This window comes from Pristiophorus japonicus, chromosome 6, assembly GCF_044704955.1.
Source record: "Pristiophorus japonicus isolate sPriJap1 chromosome 6, sPriJap1.hap1, whole genome shotgun sequence".
Taxonomy (NCBI): domain Eukaryota; kingdom Metazoa; phylum Chordata; class Chondrichthyes; family Pristiophoridae; genus Pristiophorus; species Pristiophorus japonicus.
Window position 1 is genome coordinate 55,656,946 of NC_091982.1, and position 23,516 is coordinate 55,680,461.

The 23,516-nt window shown below is 42.5% G+C and overlaps 1 protein-coding gene across 2 annotated transcripts in view; it reads left to right on the forward strand.

The window, feature by feature from the left end:
- Nucleotides 1–23,516, forward strand: part of ids (iduronate 2-sulfatase) — a 128,000-nt gene that overhangs the window by 99,082 nt on the left and 5,402 nt on the right. For both annotated transcript variants that reach the window (XM_070882877.1, XM_070882876.1), the window contains exons 2-8: nt 3,336–3,472; nt 8,784–8,961; nt 12,559–12,647; nt 13,943–14,143; nt 17,717–17,887; nt 19,523–19,649; nt 21,512–21,685. In XM_070882877.1, the coding sequence (XP_070738978.1) occupies nt 3,336–3,472; nt 8,784–8,961; nt 12,559–12,647; nt 13,943–14,143; nt 17,717–17,887; nt 19,523–19,649; nt 21,512–21,685 (1,077 nt within the window). The remainder of the gene's footprint in view (nt 1–3,335; nt 3,473–8,783; nt 8,962–12,558; nt 12,648–13,942; nt 14,144–17,716; nt 17,888–19,522; nt 19,650–21,511; nt 21,686–23,516) is intronic.

Sequence of the window (23,516 nt, forward strand, 5' to 3'; positions counted from 1 at the left end):
CATTCAATATGATCATGGCTGATCATGCAACTTCAGCACCCCATTCCTGCTTACTCTCCATACCCCCTGATCCCCTTAGCTGTAAGGGCCACATTTTGAATATATCCAACAAACTGGACTCAACAACTTTCTGTGGTAGAAAATTCCACAGGTTCACCACTCTGGGTGAAAAAAAGTTTCTCCTCATCTCAGTCCTATATGGCTTATCCTTTATCCTTAGACTGTGACTCTTGGTTCTGGACTTCTCCAACATTCGGAACATTCTTCCTGCATCTAACCTGTCCAGTCCCGTCATAATTTTATATGTTTCTATGAGATCCCCTCTCATTCTTCTAAATTCCAGTGAGTATTAAGCCTAGTCGATCCAGTCTTTCTTCATATGTCAGTCCTGCCATCCCGGGAATTAGTCTGGTGAACCTTCGCTGCACTCCCTCAATAGCAAGAACGTTCTTCCTCAGATTAGGAGACCAAAACTGAACACAATATTCCAGGTGAGGCCTCACCAAGGCCGAGACTGATTGTTGTTGATGGTATGGAAGACAGAGAGAGGCTGAATCACAATAATAAGGGGAACTGATAGGGTAGATAGAGATAAATTATTTCCGCTGGTTGGGGAGTCTAGGACTAGGGGGCATAGTCTAAAAATTAGAGCCAGACTTTTCAGCGGTGAAGTTAGGAATTATTTCTTTGCGCAAAGGGTGGTAGAAATTTGGACCTCTCTTCCGCAAATGGTAGTTGATGCTGGGTCAGTTAATATTAAATGTGAGAATGATAGATTTTTGTTAACCGAAAGTATGGCTGATCTGTGACCGAACTCCATATACCCACCTTGGCCCCATATTAATACTTTTTGGTTAACAAAATTCAATCAATCTCAAAATTTAAAATTAATAACTGACCTAGCACCAATTGCTGTTTGTGGAAGAGGCTCGAGGGGCCAAATGGCCGACTCCTGTTCCTAATTGCGGTTGGTCCTGTAATCAATAATGATGCATTTGTAATGGGACTTACTGAATAATGATATGGAATGGGGACTGTGGTTAACTTTGCCCCTACCTCGCCCCACTTTCTAACCCATTGGGACTGAAACCTTTTATTTTATTGACTGCTACTCGGTTGATATCAGCCAGCCTTGCTCAGAGCAGGGAAGCAAATAATGGTTTCCAGTTGAGAAAAACTTAAAAATAAAATGATTCTCTCCCTTGCAGAGCTTGGGATATAAATTCTACTTTTCGAAATTCTGCACTCCCTATTATTTTCTATCCATTAAAATATCCTCTGCGTCAAAAAAGAAGAGTGTCTAGGACAGATGACTGTTACCTGAACTGTAATGTAGCTGGTTTAGGAAAGTGTCTTGTATCGGGTACTCTGCTGATACAGAGAAAGCACTTTACTGTAAACTAATACAGTAAATCCAAAACCAATCTTTAATTCTCATTGCGCTGACTATCTGAAGTCATATAAACTGAATGTAGCACAACATTTTTCCCTATTTGACAAATGTCAAAGCACTGCTTCTATCTCACTATGATTTCTCCATAGCATGGGGAGCAGCAGACGTGAAAAAGATGCACTCAAAATAAGTAACCAAAGCAAATCTTGAAAAGGAAACATTTGTAGGGCTGTGGAGAAAGAACAGGGGAATGGGACCAATTGGACAGTTCTTTCAAAGAGCCGGCACAGGCACGATGGGCCGAATGGTCTCCTTCTTTGCTGCATGATTCTATGAAAACCATTGCTGTGTTAGTTTTTGATAGTCTAAATTGTACATGGTAGTGTGTTCTCAATTGTACACAGTGGGTTGAGATGACAACTTTTGTGACCATGCCGTTATACCAAAGTGGCTTTTGACAGCTTTCCCCACTGAGGAATTAAACTCTATTGACATTTGATTTGCTTTGCTACTACCATACGAAAGAAGAACTCTGTGAATGACATGCTGGATGGTTAAGGAAGTGACTCAAAGTCAAGTGTGCAAATATCTCACTGAAACTGGTGTATGAGAAAAAAACAGGATCCAATTCTTGCAAACTTGAGAAATTTCTTTCTATATTCGAGAACTGGTATTGTGTCTGAACACTTGTGTTGTGGCCTTAATACGTTCACTTATCATAACAACCAGTAGATCAAACTAATTCTAATATTGTTATAAGCCCTATACAGATTCAATATCAACTCATTATTCAAGATAATTACAGATTATGTTCCAGTCCTGTCTAGCATACCATGAAAAGTTTTATGTGGGTTAATACACCTTGGGCTAGAAATTTGTTATCGCCCCGGTTGGGGAGTTAACTTTTGAGAAATTGGAAGTTTAGTGCCAGGCGCTAATCAATCTCGCTGCCCGCTAAATTCAGTCTCAGCGCTCAAAGAATGCAGAGGAGTGTTAAATCAGGCGCTAATAGGTGAGTGGCGTTAGGCTCCAAGCGATAACGAATATGAGGTGTAGTGTAATCGGGAGTGAGCATTGGTGAAGGCACCTTCTAACCATTAAAGGGGCGGGTCACTGTAGTCTACACACTAGCCCCCAATGATTCGGGGAGTGCAGAATGGCGATATGCTGTGGGATGAAATGCAAAGGCCTTTTACAGCCTGAAACACTCCGGGGATGAAGCTGCTTTTATTTGTCTGCAGATACATTCTGTGCCCTCTGCCACTCATAACTGACCTTGGGAATGGAAGTTCCTTGACCACTGGGACACATCTCTTTAAGTAGCGCCTTGCCAGCCGGCTGGTTCATGCCCACCCCCCCACCCCCCCCCCCCCCACACTCCCTGGCGCTGTTGGTGAGACGCTACTAAAGTTTGCAGATGTCACGATCTGCATGGTGAAAGGTGCTGAGGTGCTAACTATTATCGCTGGCGCTACAGGGCCAACGAATTTGTCGTGTGGTGTGGGATTTGCCCCGCTGCGGCGCTATTGCCTGAACGCCCCGTTAGAACTGCGAACGAGTCGAATTTCTCCTTGCATATTGATTGCCAAGTTTTACTGACACACTGAAGGTGAAATTGGTCTCCCGCAAGAGTGGTAAATTGTAAATGGAAGATAGCGAATCGGCAGCTTGTTTTGCAGCCCGCCCGATGGATATCAGTGGAAAAGAAAATGGGACATAGTGTAAACCGGGCTGCTGATTCGCCTTTGCCCATGTAGCGCTATTTCTGGTGAATAATTTTACCCCACTGTTCCTGTATTATACTCTTCAAAAATGTTCTCAAACAGTTGTTGCGACTGATCTGATCACAGTCATTTTTTACTGGAATAGTTAGTGGATCTGCATATTGAGAACCATTAACATTAAATGACTAACGTCTACATGATATTTCTTTTGCCATCAGGGAAGTTGAACGTACTCTTCATTATTGCTGACGATCTTCGCACTAGTCTGGGATGCTATGGCGATCCGATAGTGAAATCACCAAACATTGATCAACTAGCCTCCAAGAGTGTTATTTTCAAAAATGCATTCGCCCAAGTAAGTTCAATAGTCACAGTGTGTAAATATGAAACCCTGGAACTTGTGTTGGCATTATACTAGTATAACCTATAATAAAAATAATTATATGGCATAATATGCAAGATATGTCCTTTGCCTTAGCTAGTCAATTCAACTTCTATTTTGATACTAGAATGCCTCTTTTTCACTTAGCTTATTCATACAGCACAGAAGGAGACCTTTTAGTCCATCATGCTGGCTTCTTGAAAGAGCTATCCTGTTAGTCCCACTCCCCTGCTCATCATTCCCCAGAGCCCTGCAGTTTTATCCCCTTCAAGTATTTATCCAATTCCATTTTGAAAGCAACTACTGAATCTGCTTCCACCGGCCTTTCAGGCAGAGCATTCCAGATCACAACAACTCGTTGCGTAACAATAATTCTTCTTATTGTCCCCCTGGTTCTTTTGCAAAAAAAGCAGCAAATCCGCTCAATTTGCTCAAAATTGTAAAGCTTACGATTGTTTTCTGTGTTAGCTGGAGAACCTAAATCTGGTGTAGCAGTTATGCATATACCAAGACATTGCTGCATTATTTGATTTCAAATTATAATTCCAAGTGCTTTCCCCACAGGTTCTCTACTGGTAGAGGCTTTCACGTTATACACATCGTTGCTGTTTCTATATGCATTACCCTCCAGTGATCCATATTAGGAACAGTAGAGGAGGCCATTTAGCCCCTCGAGCCTGTTCCGCCATTCAATGAGATCATGGCTAATCTGCGACCTCACTCCATATCCCTTAATAGCTTTGGTTAACAAAAATCTATTGATCTCAGATTTAAAATGAACAATTGATCTAGCGTCAACTGCTATTTGCAGAAGAGAGTTCCAAACTTCTACCACCTTTGGGCTGAAAATTCTTAAAATACCGCTATCACCAGTTTTTCGCCAAAAAAACGCTATGATTTAGAGGCGCAAAATTCAGGGAAAATGGGAAAAAATCCGCCGGCGGGAAAAATTGGTGTTGCACGAAGATTCGCGGCGTAAACCGCAAATTTTCTGCAACTTTTCTCCGAGGCCTATACCGCTGCGAGTTGGGCCTTTTTTTTTTCCCCCCATAAAATAAAAAAATCGCAAAACATTCACAAGACCCCTTTCTAGCAAATCGCCGCAAAATAATTCAAAAATAAACTTTAACTTACTTTTTTTTGCAGGTTTTCATATCTACCACCGTTTCCAAGGGCTGCACCGACAGATTTTTCTACGGTGATTTTGTTGACCCTATCTACGGGTCACCGCTGTGGCCAAACTCGGGCAAAAGCGCTTTTTCCAGTCTTGCACGCCGGCGGGCCGCTCCCCAGCGGTGTTTCAAAACCGCCAGCAAAAGACTTCAGGGAATTTCCGCTGCACCGTTTTCCGCCCAAAACGGCGAAATACCGCTGGAAAACGCGGTGAAAGCTTGCGGAATTTCTAGCCCTTTGTGTGTAGAAGTGTTTCCTAATTTCACTCCTGAAAGGTCTGGCTCTAATTTTTACATTATGCTCCCCAGTCCTAGACACCCCAACCAGCAGGAATAGTTTCTCTCCAACTACCCTATCTGTTGCCCTTCGAAATCTTGAAAACTTCGATCATATCCCCTTGTAGTCTAAAAACATAAGAAATAGGAGCAGGAGTCGGCCACCTGGCCTCTTGAGCCTGCTCTGCCACTTAATAAGATCATGGCTGATCTGATCATGGGCTCAGCTCCACTTCCCTGCCCACTCCCTATAACCCTTTACTCCCTTATCGCTCAAAAATCTGCCGATCTCCGCCTTAAATATATTCAATGACCCAGCCTCCACAGCTCTTTGGGGCAGAGAATTCCATAGATTTACGACCCTCTGAGAGAAGAAATTCCTCCTCATCTCTGTTTTAAATGGGCGGCCCCTTATTCTGAGACTATGTCCCCTAATTTTAGTTTCCCCTATGAGTGGAAATATCCTCTCTGCATCCACCTTGTCGAGCCCCCTCATTATCTTATATGTTTCGATAAGATCACCTCTCATTCTTCTGAACTCCAATGTGTATAGGCCCAACCTACTCAACCTATTTTCATAAGTCAAACCCCCTCATCTCCGGAATCAACCTAGTGAACTTTCTCTGAACAGCCTCCAATGCAAGTATATCCTTCCTTAAATACGGTGACCAAAACTACGCAGTATTCTAGTTGTGGCCTCACCAATACCCTGTACAGTTGTAGCAGGACTTCTCTGCTTTTATACTCCATCCCCCTTGCAATAAAGGCCAACATTCCATTTTTCTTCCTGATTAATTGCTGTACCTGCATACTAACTTTTTGTGTTTCATTCACAAGGATCCCCAGGTTCCACTGTATTGCAGCACTTTACAATTTTTCTCCATTTACATAGAAACATAGAAACATAGAAAATAGGTGCAGGAGTAGGCCATTCGGCCCTTCGAGCCTGCACCGCCATTCAATGAGTTCATGGCTGAACATGCAACTTCAGTACCCCATTCCTGCTTTCTCGCCATACCCCTTGATCCCCCTAGTAGTAAGGACTAAATTATAATTTGCTTTTATATTTTTTCTGCCAAAGTGGATAACCTCACATTTTCCCACATTATACTCCATCTGCCAAAAGTTTGCCCACTCGCTTAGTCTGCCTATATCCCTTTGCAGATTTTTTGTGTCCTCCTCACACATTGCTTTTCCACCATCTTTGTATCAGCAGCAAACTTGGCTCCGTTACACTTGGTCCCTTCATCCAAGTCATTAATATAGATTGTAAATAGTTGAGGACCCAGCACCGATCCCTGCAGCATCCCACTAGTTACTGTTTGCCAACTGGAAAATAAACCATTTATTACGACTCTTTGTTTTCTGTTAATTAGCCAATCCTCTATCCATGCTAATATATTATCCCCAACCCCGTGAACACTTATCTTGTGCAATAACCTTTTTATGTGGCACCTTATTGAATGCCTTCTGGAAATTTAAATACCCCACATCCACTGGTTCCCCCTTATCCACCCTGCTCGTTACATCCTCAAAGAACTCCAGCGAATTTGTCAAACATGATTTCACTTTCATAAAACCACGTTGACTCTGCTTGATTGAATTATGCTTTTCCAAATGTCCTACTACTGCTTCCTTAATAATGGACTCCATCATTTTCCCAATGACAGATGTTAGGCTAACTGGTCTATAGTTTCCTGCTTTCTGTCTGCCTTTTTTAAATAGGGGCGTTACATTTGCGGTTTTCCAATCCACAGGTACCTATCCAGAATCCAGGGAATTTTGGATTACAACCAATGCATTCACTATCTCTACAGCCATGTCTTTTAAGATCCTAGGATGCAAGCCACCAGGTCCAGGGGACTTGTCCGCCTTTCGTCCCATTGTTTTACTGAGTACTACTTCTTTAGTGATGGTGATTGTATTAAGTTCCTCCTTCCCTATAGCCCCTTGATTATCCACTATTGGAATGTTTTTTGGTCTTCTAGCGTGAAGACCGATACACAATATTTGTTGAAAGTCTCTGCCATTTCCCTGTTCCCCATTATTAATTCCCCAGTCTCATCCTCTAAGGGACCAACATTTACTTTAGGCACTCTTTTCCTTTTGATGTACCTGTAGAAACTCTTACTATCTGTTTTTATATTTCGTGCTAGTTTGCTTTCATAATCTATCTTCCCTCTCTTTATTATATTTTTAGTCGTTCTCTTTTGGCTTTTAAAGTTTCCCAATCATCTGGTCTCCCACTAGTCTTGGCCACTTGGTATGCCCTTGTTTTCAATTTGATACCATCCCTTTTTTCCTTAGTTAGCCACGGATAGTTATCCCTTCTCTTACAGTCTTTCCTTCTCATTGGGATATATTTTTGTTGAGTCCTCCAGATATAAAGGCCAGCATTCCATTAGCTTTTTTGATTATTTTTTGGACCTGTTCATGACATTGTTAGATTGCTTGTTCCACGCTTATGCCCATCTAATTAATGGGCCAGGTCTTTCTGAAGGTAATTAATCTCCTTTCTATTCATTACTGACCCACAAACCAATCAGGAGTAGGAACCCAGGCCAATTTTTCCCATCCCTAACCTGCGAATGGTGAGGATAGTTCGACATTGTCAGCTGTGGCTCAGTGGGTAGCTCCCTTGCCTCTGAATTGGCAGGTTGTGGGTTCAAGTCCCACTCCAGAGGCTTTTAACTTGTGCAAGGTCCTTTGTAGCTTCTTCCTCTATTACTGACCACTTAGCAATCCATGCTGACACTTCAGTGCAGTGCTGAGGGAGTGCTACACTGTCGGAGCTGACCTCTTTTGGATGAGATGTTAAACGGAGGCCCTGTCTGCTCTCTTTGGTGGATGTAAAAGATCCACGGCACTGTTTTGAAGAAGAGCATGGGAATTTTCCCCGGTGTCCTGCCCAATATTTATCCCTCAACCAACATCACTAAAACAGATTATCTGGTCATTATCACATTGCTGTTTGTGGGAGCTTACTGTGCACAAATTGGCTGCCGGGTTTCCCACATTACAACAGTGACTACACTCCAAAAGTACTTCATTGGCTGTAAAGCATTTTGGGATAACCTTAGGCCATGAAAAGTGCTATATAAATGCAAGTCTCTCCGCTTTTACCCCAGTTGAGATCCGCACAGGTCAAAGACTGAATTTGTCACCTCCCTGCACTCAGAAAGCTGGGTGGAGGTTTGGGAGATAGTCTTCTGCCAGTCGCTTGTGGATTTGCAGTCTCTGAGGCTTCCCTATGTGATGTCTCTTCCATTGGAGGTCCTGCACACGTTGCCTGCTGCTTTAAAGTGTGGCTACCTTTGCTTCCCACTGCGAATACCCCTCCCCTACAGGACGATGCTGCCGGCCCCTTGCACTTGGCTGTCCTGTCGCCAGATCAGCGTGCTGCCCATTGGTGGGTTATATTACACGCTGACAGCCCGCAGGTTCACATTCTAATGTGGACCCGGGACCAGAACCGACCCGGTCACACACCGATAACTCCGGGCGTACGCCCGAATAACGTTCAAAGTGGAATTGCCCCCTCCACGTTCCAGTGAGGCTGTTTGAAGGGGGTTGTAATGAAAACTAGACGGAATGGGCCCGATCTTGCTGGTTGCGGGGCAGCTTGTGACGTGCGCCGTTGGGTCGACTTCTTCCCACAACCTTCAGCTCAAAATTCTTTTGTGCCGAAACTTGCCAGAAGTGCAAACTGAAAGTGACGTGGTGCGGCAAGGGCAATGGGACATCTGGGACCTCGGTGAGCGATGGGACCAACAGTCTATCTCCTTAACCAATGAGATCAGGAAGCCAAGTAACACCTTTCTTTTGATGTGTTGCAGCAAGCTTTATGTGGGCCTAGCAGGACGTCATTTTTAACCAGTCGTAGACCTGACACCACTCGGCTTTACGATCACGATTCTTACTGGAGGACGCATGCTGGGAACTACACCACGCTTCCTCAGTATTTGAAGATGAATGGCTACTTAACCATGTCAGTGGGAAAAGTCTTTCATCCAGGTAAGATCTCAATTTCTGCATAGCTTAGGGAGCAGGAGTATGCCATTCGGCCCCTTGAGCCTGCTATACCATTCAATGAGATCATGGCTGATCTTCTACCTCAACACCACTTTCCTGCACAATCCCCATATCCCTTGATACTCTTAATATTCAAAATATGCGCCTTGGTTCCATATTGTAATAAATTGTAATAAATCTGACCCTAACATCTTGTGTCTGGTGATGAGGTTCGTTATTCAGGTGGTCGAACAAAGCACAAAATCATAGACAAATAGAATCATAGAAAAATTATGACACAGAAGAAGGCCATTGTGTCCATACCGAAATGAAACAATTACAGTACTCAAGCCATGATTATAAGCACGGAGAAAAATGATCCTGTTCTCTTCTGAGTCGAGATGCTCGACCTGCTCAGGTGTGTCCTTCTTTGTAGCTACTGCCTCTCCTATTGACCTCTTGCAATCACCTGTACTTATACTGGTCTTGTAATCAGTACAGCCCCACCCTTGCACTTGGAGCCTCGAAATGTGATCATGTGACCTTGACCTGGAGGGAGTTTTGAAAAAAAGCTGCTCCCTGACAATGGAGGTAGCGTGAGCCTAGTGCAGCTGGAGCGAGTTTTTTTAAAAACTGGTTCCTGACAACGGAGGCAGCTCAAGCCTGGAGCAGCTGGGAGGGAGTTTTCAGCTTGGAGCCATAACAGGTCCTGTCATGGGGACAAAATGAGAAATAAAAAGTAATGAAATTGACGTCACGAGAATGGAGGGTAGTGATTGGTTTTTCCATATTAATTGAATCACTGGACAGGGAATGAGTTATAAAGAAAGCTAAAAAACGATTTAATTTGCTTCAATTGCTGATTTTCTAATTTTAACTTAATTTATAATTGTATATATTTTTGTTTAATAATCTTTGTTCTGACTTTACCACTGTATACTCCTTATTGTATTATTTATAATGTAATTTTAATTTCTTTTTTTTGCTTTTTTCGCCTGTTATTATTTAGTTTTTCCAACTTAATAAGATTGGGGATGATCATTGAACCATAGAATGATACAGCACTGAATAAGGTTGATTGGTTATTGTCAGATGGATGAGTTTAAAAAAATAAAAATAATAATAATCCCAAGGCATGTCACAACAATTTTACAACATGTTAAATATTGACCAGGGAGGGAAAGAGATAAAAGCGGGAGAAGAAATTGTAAAAAGAGGTTAAAGGTTCGGGTCTGAAGAGGCAGCCAAAATATGTATGCAGATAGACACCGGCGAGGAAAAAAACAAACTCAAATTACATAGTAAATAATAAAATAATAGAAATGGGCTATGTTATGTATAGAGTAAAGAGTCTGACCAGATACTGTAAGCTCAAAGTAAGTCCTTTATTACAGGTCTCCAGAATGCCTCTCCAGCCTGTGAGGCCTCCTTATGTACAGGTGCTCCCAAGGGATTGTGCGATCCCTTGGGACTCCAGGGGATGAGCCCTCTGGTGGTTAAACATGGTATTTACAGGTTTACATATATAACAGGCTGCATCTCTAAGTTCAGAACAGGAAAACTGGCCAGTAATAGAAGATGGAATGAAGGCTTCTTTAACTTGTACAGAAAGAAGAAAGGGAATCAAACAAGCAAATGATCAGAGATTGGATAGTGATCAAAAGGAACAAAATAAAATGAAATAGAAAATAAAATTAGGCATAGTAAACAAAGAGGAAGCCAAAAGAAATCTAGGATGAAAGTAAAGAACATTCAGTAGAACGTTGGAAGCATTTGAACTGAATACTAGAATTAGAAGCATTTGTAGTGGAAGAAAATTATGACACAGGCACTGCTAAATCGTGGCTCACTCCAGAATTCGATATACAGTTGTTCACGAAAAATAGAGATGATAGCAGAGATAGCCTAATGCATGAATTTGGAAATTGAGCAAACTTAAATTATATCTTGGGGAAAGGCAAAAAAAAAAACAAGTCTGGATGCATAAAACAAGTAGAGGACAAATTAATAAACAGGTCACCTACAGATCCTCAGGACAGTGAAGAGAAAGAGCATTTTATATAAAGAGATGAGATGAGACTACATTCGACAATGTAGTCATAATTCAACTAACCCAATATGAGCAATGAATGAATGTCCGAATGCAACAGAATCAGAAATAATAAATATGTCACAAAATGCTTCCTAACCTATTCTATTAGGAATCCCACTCGGGTGAACATACATCTAGATTCTTGAAAGTAATCAGAATGACAACCGTAATAGCCGTAGCAGTGAATCCTTTAGGGGCAAGTGACCATAATATAATAACATTCATCATCTACAGTCAACATATTGAGGATTAAGACAAAAGTATACGAGTTCAGGAAAACAAACTTCCATATAATCAGAGAGAACTAAAATAAATTAAGTGGGGCATACTGCTGAAAGACAGCACTATTAATGTCAATTTATTTGTTTTAACTATTAGCTTTAACAATACAGCCAGAAAAATGAAGTACCAGCTGACAAGCAGTCCCAAAATGCATTAACAAAGCAATTCAAAATGGAAAGAGGAAAAAAATCTTATACAAAGTCTACATTGTGAGAATTTTAGACTGGAAGGAGACGAGGCTAATTACCCACAAGTGGCTTATCTCAACAGACTAATTTCTCTAAGAGACAGGACATTATCCAGAGCTACAGTGACTAAGATAAGGCTGGTCGAACATGAGCAACATATCTCAACAAAGTATTCCTACTAAAAAAATTATTTTTAAGATATTGGGGACGAAATTCCCCCTCTGAGAAAGGCCCGTTAGTACCTCTGGGAGGCTTTGCACGCCCACCAAAGGCCAATATATTCTTCCTGAGGTGCGATGCCCAGACCTGAACACATTACTTCAGAGCGACCATAGGCTGCAAAGCATTTTGCAACGGGTGTTAATCTTCTGGCCAAGGAGCAATCCAGATGTGCTGTGGACAGCTAACACTGAGATGAGGCATTCTACTTACCAGTCATGGGGCTGTGAAGAATCTCGAGGTGCGTGGGGGAATCGTGAATTTGTGTTTGGGTAATTTTCTGCCTTAATACTACGTAGAGACAGACCATTAGGCCCAACTATTCTGTGCTGGTGTTTATGCTCCCCATGAGCCTGCTCACATTCCATCTGCCTCATCTCAGTCTTTCTATTCCCTTTTCTCTCATGTAGTTCGCTTTTGAAAGCATCTAAGCTATTTGCCTCAACTACTTCCTGTGGCAGTGAGCTCCACATTTCAACCACTCTCTGAGTAAAAAAAAATGTCTTCTGATTTCCCTACTTGAATTATTATGGACTATCTTGTATTTAGGCTCCTAGTTTCGGATTCTCCCACAAGTGGAAACATTCTCTCCACATCTACCCTGACCAGCCTATTCATAATTCTAAAGACCTCTATATCAGGTTTCCTCTAAGTCTTTTTTCTAAAACAAAAAAAATCCCAACTAATTGTAACATAATATGTGGCATAAAAGACAAACCTCTGGCTTCTTTGTACCTTTTGACATGTTTCAGTTCAAGATAGACTTCGATGAATGACCTACGGCATTAAAACTTAACCGAAATGCCCCATATCTTTCAGGGATTGTGTCCAATCATACAGATGATTATCCTTACAGCTGGTCCATTCGTCCATTTCATCCTTCAACACAGAAATATAAAAATGCCAAGGTAAAGCTTAAATTTATGTTTATATATTTTTTAAACTGTTCTGGGGATATGGGCGACACTAACAGAGTTGCTCTGCGGGCATCGAGTCAACCACCTCGTGTGGAATGGAGTCACATGTAAGTCAGTGCATCTTCGGCAGCACCTCCCAAATCCATGACCTCCGCCACCAAAAAGGACAAGGGCAGCAGGTGCATGGGAACACCACCAGCTGCAAGTCACACACTATCCTGACTTCAACAATGTTCCTTCATTCTTTATATCCCAAGGTGATCGCCCCAACTGAAGAAATTTTAAAACTGTTGGAGCAGAATGGTGACCAATCATCTTGTCTTCACAGACCAGACCCAGTATCTCAATTGTTGGAGGGCGATTTGGCAGCACCGCACCAGTTGATGTCTTTGCTTCAGCGAGATGACTCATTAGCTTCATTTCCATCTGATCGTAATGCACCGTGTTTTGCCAACCAGAATACTTTATCCGAAAAAATGCAATGTGTAATGGAAGAGATTCGTTTTCTGTTGTTGGGGGTTATCATTCTCTCCACTACTTTGCTTGTATGGGTAGTCTGTGTTCAATTGTGGCTACATTTGAGTATTACTAAACACATAACAGGAATGCATGAAGCTTTGAGCAAATTCAGGACCAGTGACTCTTTCCTATTCAGGTTGTTCCTTAGTCAGTTGAAGAATTCAGTGCTCAATGCAAAAATAAGCATTGCTGCACTGAAAATTTATCATCGGAAGTTCTCCAAGTAATGTGGACGATGGCAGCCCATTCAAAAGATGAACACTGGATATAGGAACAGGAGGAGGCCATTGAGCCCCTCGAGCCTGTTCCGCCATTCAATGAGATCATTGTTGATCTGTGACCTAACTCCATATACCCGCCTTTGGCCCATATCCCTTAATACTTTTGGGTAACAGAAAGCTATCAATCACTGATTTAAAATGAACAATTAATCTAGCATCAATTGCCATTTGCGGAAGAGAGTTCTAAACTTCTGCCACCTTTTGTGTGTAGAAGTGTTTCGTAATTTCATTCCTGAGAGGTCTGGCTCTAATTTCTAGACTATGCCCCCGAGTGCTAGAAACCCCAACCAGCGAAAATGGTTTCTCTCAATCTACCCTATATATTCCCCCTTAATATCTTGAAAACTTCGATCAGATTACCCCTTAATCTTCTAAATTCCAGGGAATACAATCTTAATTTGTGTAATCTCTCCTTGTAACTTAACCCTTGGAGTCCGGGTATCATTTGAGAACAACTTCATTAACTGAGCTTTTTTCTTCAGCTAGGTCTGCAAAGGACCAGATGGTGGTAAACATGCTAACTTGGTTTGTCCAGTGGATGTTGAGGAAATGCCAGAACACACTCTGCCCGATATACAGAGCACTGAAGAGGCAATTCGGTTACTGAAGAGCCTGAAAGGCGTGGAAAGCCCTTTCTTTTTGGCTGTTGGTTACCATAAACCACACATTCCATTGAAATATCCTGAGGTAACATAAGAACATAAGAAATAGGAACAGGAATAGGCCATTTGGCCCCTCGAGCCTGCTCCATCATTTAATAAGATCATGGCTGTTCTGATCTTGGGCTCAGCACTACTTCCCTGCCTCTCCCCATAATCCTTCACTCCTTATCGTTGAAAAATCTGTCTATCTCCACCTTAAATATATTCAATGACCCAACCTCCACAGCTCTCTGGGGCAGAGAATTCCAGAGATTTACAACCATCTGAGGGAAGAAATTCCTCCTCATCTCAGTTCTAAATGGGCGACCCCTCATTCTTAAACTATGCCCCTAGTTCTAGATTCCCTCACGAGTGGAAATATCCTCTCTGCATCTATTTTGTTGAGCCCCCTCAGTATCTTATATGTTTCAATAAGCTCACCTCTAATTCTTTTAAACTCCAATGCCTGTAGGCATAACCTGCTCAACCTTTCTTCATAAGTCAACACCTTCATCTCAGGAATCAACCAAGTGAACCTTCTCTGAACTACCTCCAGTGCAAGTATATCCCTATTTAAATACGGAGACCAAAACTGTATACAGTGCTCCAGTTGTGGTCTTTCCAATACCCTGTACAGTTGTAGCAGGACTTCTCTGCGTTTATACTCTCTCCCCCTTGCAATAAAGGCCAACATTCCATTTGCCTTCCTGATTACTTGCTGTACCTGCATACTAACTTTTTGTGTTTCAAGCACAAGGACCCTCAGGTCTCTCTGTACTGCAGTATTTTGTAATCTCCAATAATAATTTGCTTTTTTATTTTTACTACCAAAGTGGATAACCTCACACTTTCCCATGTTATACTCTCTCTGCCAAATGTTTGCCCACTCACTTAGCCTGTCTATATCCATTTGCAGATTCTTTGTGTCCTCCTCACAAATTGCTTTCCCACCCATCTTTGTATCATCAGCAAACTTGGCTACATTACACTCGGTCCCTTCATCCAAGTCATTAATATAGATTGTAAATAGTTGAGGCCCCAGCACCGATCCCTGTGGCACCCCACTAGTTACTGTTGCCAACCGGTAAATGACCCATTTATCCCAACTTTTTTTGTTAGTTAGCCAATCCTCTATCCATGCTAATATATTACCCCCAACCCCGTGAGCTTTTATGTGGCACCTTATCGAATGCCTTCTGGAAATCCAAATACACCACATCCACTGGTTCCCCCTATCCACCCTGCACGTTACATCCTTAAAGATCTCCAGCAAATTTGTCAAACATGATTTCCCTTTTATAAAACCATACTGACTCTGCTTGACTGCATTATGATTTTCCAAATGTCCTGCCACTGCTTCCGTAATAATGGACTCCAGCATTTTTCCACTGACAGATGTTAGGCTAACTGGTGTTTGATTCCTGCTTTCTGTCTCCCTTTTTTAAATAGGGGCAATACATTTGCAGTTTTCCAGTCCACTGGGACCTCTCCAGACTCCAAGAAATTTTGGTAGATTACAACCAATGCATCCACAATTTCTGCCGGCACTTCTTTTAAGCCCCTAGGATGCAGGCCATCTTTAGTTCCAAAATTTAACCGAGTACTTTCCTTTAGTGATATTGATCGTCTAAATTTCCCCCCTCCCTATAGCCCCTTAATTATCTATAATTGGGATGTTTTTAGTGTCTTCTACCGTGAAGACCGATACAAAATATTTGTTCAAGTCTCTGCCGTTTCCCTGTTCCCCATTATTAATTCCCCAGGCTCATCCTCTAAGGTGCCAACGTTTACTTTAGCTGCCCTCTTCTTTTTTATATACCTGTAGAAGCTCTTACTATCTGTTTTTATATTTCTTGCTAGTTTGCTCTCATTATCCATCTCCTCTCTTTATTATATTTTTCGTCATCCTTTGCTGGTTTAAAAAAGTTTCCCAATCCTCTGGCCTCCCACTAATCTTGGCCACTTTGTATGCCATTGTTTTCAATTTGATACCATCCTTTACATCCTTAGTTAGCCACGGATGGTTCTCCCTTCTCTTAAAGTGTTTCCTTCTCACTGGAATATATTTTTGTTGCGAGTTATGAAATATCTCCTTAAATGTCTGCCACTGCTCATCAACCGTCTTACACTTTTTAATCTATTTTTCCAGTCCACTTTAGCCAACCGTGCCCTCATACCTTTGTAATCGTCTTTGTTTAAGATCAGGACACTGATTTGAGATTCGACTTTCTCACCGTCTAACTGAATTTCAAATTCAATCATGCTATGATCACTCTTTCCTAGAGGATCCTTTACTGTGAGATCATTAATTCTGTTTTATTACACAGTACCAGATAGCCTGCTCCCTGGTTGGTTCCACAACATACTGTTCAAGGAAACCATCCTGGATACACTCTATGAACTGTTCCTCAAGGCTACCTTGGCCAATTTGATTTGTCCAATCAATATGAAGATTAAAATCGTCCATGATTATTGCCGTACCTTTCTTACAAGCCTCCATTATCTCTTGATTTATACTCTGTCCAACAGTGTAGCTACTGTCAGGGGGCCTATAGACTACACCCAGCAGTGACTTCTTCCCCTTATTATTTCTTACCTCCACCCAAACTGATTCTACATCTTGATCTTCTGAGCCAATATAATTTCTCACTACTGCACTGATCTCATCCTTTATTACAGAGCTACCCCACCTCCTTTTCCTTTCTGTCTATCCTTCCGAATTGTCAAATACCCCTGAATATTCAGTTCCCAGCCTTGGTCACCATGCAACCACATCTTTGTAATGTCTATCAGATTATACCCATTTATATCTATACGAGTTGTTATATCTAACAACTCAAACTCAAGAGTGCGGTGCAGTCATTGGGAGCTGTAAATTATATATTTGTGCGTGCATGTGCAAGATTAGCACAATGCTCGGTGTCGAATTTTTTATTGCATAATGCTGGTGAAGCGCCTTGGGACGTTTCACTACGTTAAAGGCGCTATATAAATACAAGTTGTTATAGAGGTTGCTGTACAAAATATTACACACATGCTTGTTATTTTTCAGATTTCAATATCCTGCGGGTAGAAAGAACTTGCATTTATATAGCGCCTTTCACGTCCTCCAACCTCCCAAAGCGTTTTACAGCCAATTAAGTACTTTGTTGTAATGTAGGAAACATGGCGGCCAATTCGCACACAGCAAGGTCCCACAAACAGGAATGAGATAATAACCAGATAATCTGTTTTTTAGTGATGCTGGGTGAGGGATAAATATTGGCCAGGGCACCGTTATTCTTTGAAATAGCGCTGTGGTATCTTTTGTGTTCACCTGAGAGGAGGGTGGTAGCCAATTGGTTCGGAGATATTGCTGTGCAGGCCACCGTCTGAACCTATTGTCTTGCGTTTGTGTCGCGTGGAGCTTTGCGGCCCAATCTCCCATCCTGCTGCTGATAAATGGTATAAAGCTCAGAATCCATTGTCTAATAGATGCAGCTGCACGCGTCTTCAAAAACCACATGAACCAGAACTGGGTGTACAAGAGAAGGCTTGCATCTGTAAACGGTCAAAGAATGCATTTTGGTCAACAACCAGTTGTGTAATACTAAACTTGTGCGATTTTTATTCTCTTCAGGAATTTTTAAAATTGTATCCACGCGAGGAGATCCACCTTGCACCTGATCCCAAAGTCCCATCAAAACTACCCCCAGTGGCATATAATCCCTGGACTGATCTAAGAGCAAGGGATGACGTTCAGGCCCTCAATATAAGTTTCCCATATGGACCCATTCCTGAGGACTTTCAGGTATGTGTTTAATCTTCTCCTAAAGGGAGCATTCAGTTAATGCAAGTGCCAGATGCTGAGAACAGCTTCCTTCTCACACAGTAAAGAAAGTGGATTGCTAGCTTTCATTTTTTTTGGGGGGGAGAGGGGTGCTGGGGAGAATGATGACTTGCTCCCAAGTCTCGCTAGGGATTATGAAATCTCTTACAGGGTGATGTCCCCTTTACAAGTCTTGTGTCTCTCTCGCCTACTGTACTTCCTGTTGGCACAAGGCTGGACAATGAAGCCTTTCCGTTAACGTCTTGGTCTTGCACGTTAACTCATTTTAGGTGTTGCTGTAGTCAGCAGAAATGTAGAATCCCTTGTATATTAATGTTTAGTATCTCTTGTGTATTAATGTTTAATGAGCATTTTATAGAATCGCACAGCACAGAAGGAGGCCATTCCATATCTGGAATAAAAAGCTAGTATCAGTAATGGTGACCATGAAACTACCGGATTGTTGTAAAAAGCCATCTGGTTCACTAATGTCCTTTAGGGAAGGAAATCTGCCGTCCTTATACGGTCTGGCCTATATGTGACTCCAGACCATGGCAATGTGGTTGACACTTATCTGTCCTCTGAAATGGCTCAGCGAGCCACTCCATTGTATCAAACCGCTGGGAAAACCTTCATCACACGGACTGCAGCGGTTCAAGAAGGCGGCTCACCACCACCTTCTTGAGGGCAATTAGGGATGGGCAATAAATGCTGGCCTTGCCAGCGACACCCACAGCCCATGAATGAATGAATAAATAAAAAATAAAATAAGCCCCTCCCCTGCCCGCTCCCCAGCAGCTATTTAGTAAAGGATTAGTGTTCCTCTCTTAAGAGTCCTCTAAGAGGGGCCTGGACATAGTGGATAGTAAGGGCCTATTTCCATTGGTGAAGGGGGCATAGTTTTAAAGTGTTTGGTGGGAGATTTTAGAGGGGATTTGAGGGGGGGCTTCTTTATGCAGAGAGTTGTGGGGATCTGTAACTCGCTGCCTGGAAGAGTGGTGGATGCAGAAACCCTCAGCACTTTTACGAGATGGTTGGATGGGCACTTAAAATGCCTAGAGTTGGTAAGTGGGATTAGACTGGATGACCTTTTATTGGATGGCGCAGATATAATGGTAAGTACTGCAGGGAATCGAATACAGCCAGGGTGATCTCCTGGACTAGTTTCGATCGCCTGGATGAGTCGGAGATGAATTTTCCCAGATTTTTATCTCCCTAAATTGGCCGAGGTTTTTATCTGTTTTTTGCCTCTCCCAGCAGATCACATGGCTCCGGTTGGGGTGGAGTGTAGAATGTTTCAGTTTAAGGGGTGTCGCAGTTGTGTGAGGCAGACTGGTTGGGGTGGGTGCTCTTTGCCTTTCCATCATTGTTCATAGGTTTATATGTAATATTCAGAGCTGCTGACCAAGGGCCATGCGGCTCTTTGTCGGCCGACGTGGACACGATGGGCCGAAATGGCCTCCTCCTGCGCTGTAAATTTCTATGTTTCTATGTTTCTAAGTCAGTGGACCATACCACCACACTAGTGAGAGGGGGGTAGGGTTGGATCAGAATTTCGGCCGCAATTACTCCACAAAAGATGGTGGGCTATGATTTTTATCTCCTAATATCTCGCAGGTGCTGATTCGCCAGAGTTACTTTGCTGCTGTCTCCTACATGGACACTCAAGTAGGCCGACTACTGAATGCGTTGGATGAGCAGGAGCTGGCCAATAATACAGTCGTTGTGTTTACTTCTGACCACGGTGGGTCTAGTTGGCGAATGGATATGTTTATCCTCATCCATGCCTTTGGTACCTCGACACTTAACTATTCAATGCACTCCTGGTCGGACTCCCACATTCTTACCCCTCCCCATAAACTTTAGGTCACACAAAACTGTTGCCTGTCTTCTAACTCGCACCAAGTCCTGTTCAACCATCATGTGCTTGCTGACCTTCATGGGCTCCCAGTTAAGCAACGCCTCAATTTTAATCCTTGTTTTCAAATCCCTCCATGGACTCTCCCTATCTCTATAATCTCCTCCAGCCCCACAAACCGCTCCCCCACCCCCCCAAGATAGCTGCGCTCCTCTAATTCTGGCCTCTTGAGCATCCTCAATTTTAATCACTCTACCATCGGTGGCCGTGCCTTCAGCTGCCGAAGCCGTAAGCTCTGGAACTCCCTGCCTAACCCTCTCCACCTCTCCAGCTCTCTTTCCTCTTTTAAGACGCTCTTTAAAACGTACCTCTTGTTATTTGCCCTAATATCTCCTTATGTGGCTTGGAGTCAAATTTTGTTTGATAATGCTCCTATTAAAGGCGCTATATAGATGCAAATTATTGTTGTTAACGATACTCATTGGTTCATGTAGGGGAAATATTTTTTTGACAGTTAGGAGGAAAGACTGTTGATTTTATTCATGAACCTATTGATAAACTGAGAGTGATTAAATATTGCCAATACTTCCTGATTCAGTTGAACTCTGTGCTCCACACAGACTTTGTGCTGGCACTCACTCATTCCGTAGTCCCTGCACTACTTAGCACTGTTGACCCCATCGATATCAGATCCGCCAACTCGCTTGATGTGCACCAGTGACGATGATGGCAACTACAACAAATTGCATTTATATAGCGCCTTTCACATAGAGAAAAATGTCACAGGGCGCTTCACAGAAGTATTATCAAGCAACTTTAATCATTGTGCAGTGAGGTTAATTGTGGACTTAATAAAAGTGCTAATTGTGAAGGAGCTTAGTAAAATGTACCAAGTACTGCAGTAAAGCCTGTCAGATTGTGGTAAAACCCAACTGGTTCACCAATGGTTTACAGAGAGGACAAGACACAACCAGCAGTTTCTCTGGAATGTGTAATTAGATCCTCCCTACCTAAGAAGAGGCGAGGGCTCAGGGGCAGCACGGGCCAGCCCACACTGCGATATGTGTGCGCACTAGGTCCATGCAGCAGAGCAGTTCTCCAGTCATCTTGGTTAATCCTTGCCACTGGACCAAGACCTAGCTCTGTCAAGCTCGTGTGGTGGCTGGTGTGCAACGGCCACCATGCGTTAAAAAAATCCACGCACAGGCATTTTCCACCCTTCAACATGTAGTTCGTGACCTGGAATATTAGGTCCTTCATCGAAACACCTGTGAACTCATCCCTTTTTGGTGTAGAAGCAGGTCATCCTCGATATGAGCGACCGCCTAAGAGCCAGAAGGAAATCTGCCGTCCATGCCCGGTCTGACCTATGTCTCACCAACCAGACTCTAACTGCCCTCAAGGGGCCTAGCGAGCCACTCAGTTGTATGAAACTGCTGCAAGCGATTCAAGAACCAGGTTACACCAACCTTCTCGAGGGCAACCAGGGGTGGGCCAGCCTCGCTGGCGATGCCCACATCCTGAGAATGAATTTCAAAAGAAATTGTTTCATTACCGTGCCCCTTTCGAGCATTGTTGCGCTGCAGTAGACCATTGCTCCAAGGCATTCCATGTGAGCAAGCCATCGGAATGGGGAATCTAATTCCAATCTTGAAATATCTGTGGAGGAGGTTGCACGTTCAATATCGTTTTTTTTTAACTATCTGGTTTTAGAATTGGTTTAGAACTTTCGTCTTGTTTCCTTTTAGGTTGGTCGCTAGGGGAGCACGGAGAATGGGCTAAATACAGCAACTTTGATGTAGCCACCCGTGTCCCTTTGATGTTTCATGTACCAGGGATGACTGGGGCTTTTCCTCTTCCGGGACAAAGGATGTTTCCTTTTATTAATCCCTTTACTCATAAAGTCGGGGATCTGCCTGCAGGTAGGTTATAGCGTGCACTGTAAATGAGTCACTCTGAAAATTTAATGTGGATGTTGGAAAGTGAAACTTGTTGCTTATTCCGGTGGTAATGGCGTGGAAATTCTGGGCTCCCGGGTCCGTATGGAGTGTGTACGGACCCTGGAAGGCACCGGAAAAGCCGGTTTTTTTCAGCGCACAATGTGCATGCGCTGAAAACCGGCTTTTCCGATCAGACAAGTTGGAGCTTGACAGATCCAACATATCTCCACACCCAGGACATTCGCATGGGCAAGATTGCGGTATTTACCTATATCTTGCTCAGCGGATGTCCAGAAAACTCTTGCGCCTGATAAAAGCAGGCATGTAGCGTACTTTTACAGGCGTAAGATTTTAAAACACATAAAAACATAACAATAAAATTTAACAAACACATTTTATTGTTTAAAAACTCTGCCCACTATGGTAAGTTTATTTAAAACTATAATTAAAAAAAACTTCTAAAAAAATCAGATAAATATTTTTTTTTTATAAGACATTAATAACTTTAATTTAAATTAATCTTAAATATGTAGTGTATATTTTCTATTTTTTACTAGTGTTTGGAGGGGTTTCTCATTCATAAGTTGGAGTTCCCATTATTATGAATGAGAAAATACTGTACCTTGATTAGCTGCCCAGAGCCATGTGACTCCAGCTCCGGCTTACGGATGTCCCGATGTGCACCCGCTGCGATGCGCAGGAAGAGGAGGCCTTGGGACCGGGATCGCGAATGGGCGCAGCAGGAACAGGTAAGTGCGCATTTTTTTTCCCTTTTTCCAACTGTGATTTCTAGGCCAATGTTGTTATGCCAACTATACTTCAGCGCTCAATATTAAAATGTGTTTCGTTCCAAAATATGTCTAAGTAATGTATGCAAAATGATGAAAATCCAGTAGAGTGTAAAAAAAGTAATACTGTGCAAAAGCTAGAAACTGATCTACTACATAAATTTTTGAAAATTGGGGCCTCCGACCCGAAAAAAATCTACAAAATTAGCTGGTGGTCCCAGAGGAATGTAGGATCCCGGTCGAAGACCTGGATTCGCTGTGCAGCACACGGGGCGATGTCTTTGCGGTACGTACGTACAAACTGGAGTCACATGGGCCTGGACCACCATTCACAATGCAGTAGTCTCATCGATAAAAATGGGAACTCCATTTGTACGATTACTATCAATGAGAAAAAACGCTAAACCATCGAAACACAGCATAATAAATAAATAAAACATCTCACATATTTAAAAATTAATTGAAATTAAATGTTTTAGAAAAAAATATATTTTTTGGAATTTTTATTGAATGTGTTTTATTAGTGTTAAAAATAAACTTACCTTAATGGACAAGGTTTTTAATATAAAAAATAAGTGTTTAAATTTAATTTTTATGTTTTAAAAGTGTTACGCTGGTAAAAGTAAGCTATGCGCCTGTCTTTGCCAGGCGTAAAACTTTGAAGGAGATTCACTGGGCGTGAGTTGGGCAAATAGCCCAATCTCTCCCGTGCGGATGTCCTTCTCCCGGGCATGCGGAGGATCTGTACGGAGAAACCTTGACAGATCAGAAAAGCTGGTTTTCGGCGCATGCGCATCGCGCCCCGAGAACTGGCTTTTGCGAGGCCTCACCGGATCCGTGCGCACTCCATACACACCCAGAGAGGCCAGAATTTCAGGCCCAGGTATCTCAACCATTTCTCGCATTCCTTAACACAATCACAATCACTAAGGAGGCGGTGCTTAGTAAGATAATGGGACTAAAGGCAGATAAATCCCCTGGACCCGATGGCTTGCATCCTAGGGTCATAAGAGAAGTAGCGGCAG